This window comes from Belonocnema kinseyi, chromosome 1, assembly GCF_010883055.1.
Source record: "Belonocnema kinseyi isolate 2016_QV_RU_SX_M_011 chromosome 1, B_treatae_v1, whole genome shotgun sequence".
In the NCBI taxonomy this organism is placed as follows: Eukaryota; Metazoa; Arthropoda; class Insecta; order Hymenoptera; family Cynipidae; genus Belonocnema; species Belonocnema kinseyi.
This window is the reverse complement of record NC_046657.1, coordinates 99,215,895-99,220,516: the sequence shown is the minus strand read 5'-3', so window position 1 is coordinate 99,220,516 and position 4,622 is coordinate 99,215,895. Positions and strand designations below refer to the sequence as shown.

Sequence of the window (4,622 nt, the reverse complement as noted above, 5' to 3'; positions counted from 1 at the left end):
TTATTTTGTTCTATTTTCGGTATTTTATTTAAAAATAATTTTAATTACAGATTTTCAATTTGAAAAAAACTCTTAAATTTTTTACACTTTGAATTTATTCTTGACCACACAAATACTTCAAATAAAATACATTGTATTTTCAGGTCTGTCAAGTTATATCAGAAAAAAGGGTTCTCCGAGCACTTCCAACTGCGATTTTTTTCGAGGGGTTATACATTTCCTCTTAATGTCCCGTCGAAAAAATTGATAGATCCTGAAAAAGACCGACCGATCCTGGAAATCCACAGGTGGATTGTGGAGACCCCTGGCTGAATGACTGATCTTATCCATATTCGTAAGGAATCAGTTTTCATATTAAATTAACTGTATTTAAGAATTCTCTCAAAAGAATATAAAAATTACACAATAAATATCTAATTGATGAATAATTATATTCACATGTTCGGTTAGATTATAGAATAACTGGAACAACCCTTTATTTCATGGACACATTTTTTTCTCGAAAACCAAACTGTTGGAACATAAAATTGAAGTAAATTTGAAGCGATTTGTTTAAAAAAAACATATGGGTCTACAAAAAATTTGAATTTGCCCTCTTCAACTTACCATTAAAGTGTTTTTTGACATTCTTGCTGGGAAAAAGAGTATATATACGAAAATTTTTCATCTGTTTTAATGAAATGGAACATATTTTGTGAATTATTTTCATCAATACAACCAATTATAAAAATTTCCCTTTTTTTTAATGTTGGAAAAGGGTTCGAGGTGCTTTAGAATTTGAAACGAATCTTTCTCTTTAACAACTTTAGCAACTCTTTCTTCTTTTTGTCAGTAAAATGGTTTTTATGAACAAAAAAATAGCAAAATATGTCAAGATATGTGAATAAAAGTTCAAATTACACTTATTTATAACTTTTTACCTTGCCGGGAGTTGTAAAAGGACTTAAACGGTGAGTTAAATACGGCAAATTTAAATTTTTGGTAGACCCATATTTGACACGTTATAATAATGCAATTAACAATCATTTTAGTGCTTTTTTAAAACAAATCGCTTCGAAATCACTTCAATTTCATGTGCCAAAATAGTTTGATTTTGGAAAACAAAATTTTTCCAGGAAATAAAGGGGGGTACCAGCTATTCTATAATTTAATCGACATGTTCATTCTCATTCAAACGTCTTAAATCTGCTACACAAAATAATATATCTGAATAACAAAAAATTTAAATAATTACATAAGAACAATAATTAAACTACAAAATTACTTAAAATTTCGAAAAATTGAAAAAAATTCGGTTACAAATTTTCATTATTGACTCAACCCTCTATTTTTTAGCATCGTCTGCTCTCGCTTCAAACTCAGAACTGATCTATTATATTAACCCCTTCTTGCCCCTCGGTTTTACCTCAAAAGTAGATGAAATTGATTATCCATCAGCCAAAACTAATGAGCATCATATCCAGAAGGCCAATTTACAAACAAAGTTTTTTAAACCATTTTTTAAACAATTCTTAGATCAGAAACGTTGACTCGTTTAAAGTATTCTTCCGAAGCATAAGAGCTTTTCGGGGTCTTCGTATTTACTTCTTTTTCATATTTTTATTTAATAGATTAGAAAAGACATTTTGTTAATGACATATGAAAATTACGTTTGATTAATCTTGTTACAAAATCGTTAAAATGAGATAGAAAAATTGGAATATGGTTACTCTGAGACCGAGAATTTAAACACATAGGAGCGCAAGAGCTGGCGGTCTTTCTACATCATCCGCGCTCTGACATGAATACGAGGGGGCTTGCTGGCACTTAATACCTTAAACGTGAATTTAACTTGTTTGAAAACGTGAAGAGAACGTCGTGAATAAAATGGCTGACAAAGTTGAATCTCCAGCTGCACCAGCGGCAGTGGCAACACCTAAGAAGGCTACATCTCCCAAGAAGGCTGCTACTCCGAAAACAAAGAAACCTCGTGTCACTGCGAAGGCAACTCATCCTCCTGCATCCGAAATGGTTCTTGCAGCAGTCCAAGCTTTAAAGGAAAAGAAGGGCTCTTCTCTTCAAGCAATCAAGAAGTACATTGTTGCAACATACAAAGTTGATGCTGACAAACAAGCTATTTTCATCAAAAAGTATCTAAAATCGGCTGTTGCCAGCGGAGCTTTGGTCCAGACTAAAGGATCGGGTGCTGCCGGATCCTTCAAGTTGCCTGTGGGTAAAACTGAGGCCAAACCAAAATCTACAAAGGCTGCTGCAAAAGCCAAATCAGCATCAAAGGCAAAGAAACCAGCATCCCCAAAGAAGGCTCCTAAAGCCAAAAAGGCTGTTGCTGAAAAGAAAAAGTCTACAAAAGTTGCTGCGAAACCACCTAAGGCAAAAACCGCCACCAAACCTAAGGTTGCGAAGGCTGTCCCGAAAACGGCGAAGGCAGCTTCTCCCAAAAAGAAGGTTGCAGCGAAGAAAGTTGCAAAGAAGTAAATTCAAGGAAAATATTATTTGTTGTAATATTTTCAAGATCATGCACAATCGGCCCTTTTTAGGGCCACCAAATTATTTTTACGCAGGAATCTTTTTGTAATTTCAAACATGTTATGTTTATACGTAGATGAGAATGGAACGGGAAATTTATTAGACCTGGAAGTGACAGTGAGTTTATTTTATGACCGGGTATTTTACCAATTTTTAGGAAAATCTGTTCAGCTGTTATTTCAACCGTTTTTGCTTTTTCTTGGAGAAAGTTTTTTTAAATAATTATAAAATTTTGCATAAAAAAATTTTTAGTTGATAAACTGAATATATAAGTTTTACTGAAACTGAATATATGTCATTTTCATCAGCTTTTCTTACTTTTTTCTCAATGTAAATTAAACTTTTATTCATTTTTTTTTTACAAATCTGTTCTCAAAATAATAGTCGAGGACACATGTTTCGACAGGAGCCGCGTCGGCTACTATTTCTCCTGGAGAGCGGTGGTAGTCAGTTAAGTTCAAAATACTTTATTGTTCATATTTCAGTTATATTAAATTTTTCTTACATAGTTTTTGATTCATATCTTACGCGACTTTAACCTAATTTAATTTATAAGTTCCAGTTGTATTTGTTATTGAATTGAAAGGTTTAACAGTTGCGATTTTTTTTAATTTACGAAAAATATGTAAAAAACCTATTTAGTTTTGTAGACTTAAATTATATTACTCTTTAAAATAACTTATTCTAGGCTATATACAGAAAAAAAATACTTTAGCTATGGTTATTGAACTGCAAGAAGTGTGATATATTGAAGAGTTTAATTTTGCAACAAATACTGTGGGATTTTTATATTTAATCCTGACAGGTGCACCCCTATAACATAACTTGGATGTATCTTCCAGTATTACAGGAGTAGAGAGATGATTTTCACAAGTCTTTAGTTAATTTGTAAATTTCATGCTTGATCGTAGGAAATTTGAGTTTTAAGTGAAGCTCGGAAATTTTAGCATCCCATTTGGCATTAATAGCCATTCTTAGGCATTTATTTTGAATTTTTTGAAGATGCTCAATATTTGTTTTGTAAGTGTTGCCCCGTATTGGGTCCGCATATAGCATGACTGGTCCGGTGATCATTTTATAAACCAACAACTTGTTGTGGGTACTCATTTCACTCTTACTATGTAACAGAGGATATAAGGATTTAGTATATGTTTTTTAGGTACAATAGTTTCATAATAAAACTTAAGATCTGGCAAAATGTTATCTCCATCATTATGGGAGAATGTCACAAGTTCTGTTTTATCTATATTTATCTTAAGTTTGCATTTTACAAAATATTTTTCTAGGTTTTGCACGTACTTTTGTAATTTAGTTATACCAACTATTTTGCGCTGCGAAGCAGTATATACAGCTGTGTCGTCATCAAATAAGGCTACACTGATAGAAAAATCTGTATGAAGTTTAATATACATGTGTGTGAAGCAAATATGCACTAACGCTACTGAAATGTATAGCAGTATGCTTGAAAACTCAACCTGCTTTCACTTCTTTTAAATCTTGTCAAATATTCTCAATTAAATTAACAATCTAGAATTTGTCGACTCAGTTCTTATTAATAATGAAAGTGCAATGTAAGGGTAATTTTTTTTCTTATTTCGGTCTAAATGGTCAAAATTTAAGTCGCATACAGTTAATCGTAGGTTAAGTCCCTTATTTATTTGCTTGATTGAACTTTTCGACTTGAAATCCAATTTTATTTTTGATTAACAGGAAGAGGGTATCATGTTTTATTGTTTAGAATCGAAAATATTATTTTTCTTGTAAATGTAAGTCATTAACATGAATGTATATGAAATTTAATATAAGCGCTCTTAAGGGCATGTGACACAGCTAAATACCTATATTACCGACAACAGTTTTTCAGTTCACTGAATGTTTTTTTGAACCTAAGAACTTTTTTGTAAGTAAAATATCGAGCTGAAACTTCGGGAAATGTATAAGATTGCAATAAAGTACGTTTAGGTACTGCATTTTGGTAGAAACTTCACTGAAAATGATTTCATCTTTTTTCTGAACCTCAACATTTTTTGAACGTTCGAACCTTTTTTATACATAAAATATCGGTCTCAAACTTTGAGAAATGCAAGAGCCGAAAG

The 4,622-nt window shown here is 31.9% G+C and overlaps 1 protein-coding gene across 1 annotated transcript; it reads left to right on the top strand.

The window, feature by feature from the left end:
• Positions 1-1,814: 1,814 nt before the first annotated feature.
• Positions 1,815-2,538, top strand: LOC117175500 (histone H1C-like). The gene has a single exon (XM_033365211.1). It carries the CDS (start codon positions 1,867-1,869, stop codon positions 2,473-2,475), a length of 609 nt encoding a protein of 202 aa, XP_033221102.1. The 5' UTR covers positions 1,815-1,866; the 3' UTR covers positions 2,476-2,538.
• Positions 2,539-4,622: the final 2,084 nt, after the last annotated feature.

Bases quoted from the DNA above. Each gene is read 5' to 3' on its own strand.
- LOC117175500 (XM_033365211.1), top strand. From the start codon at position 1,867: ATGGCTGACAAAGTTGAATCTCCAGCTGCACCAGCGGCAGTGGCAACA.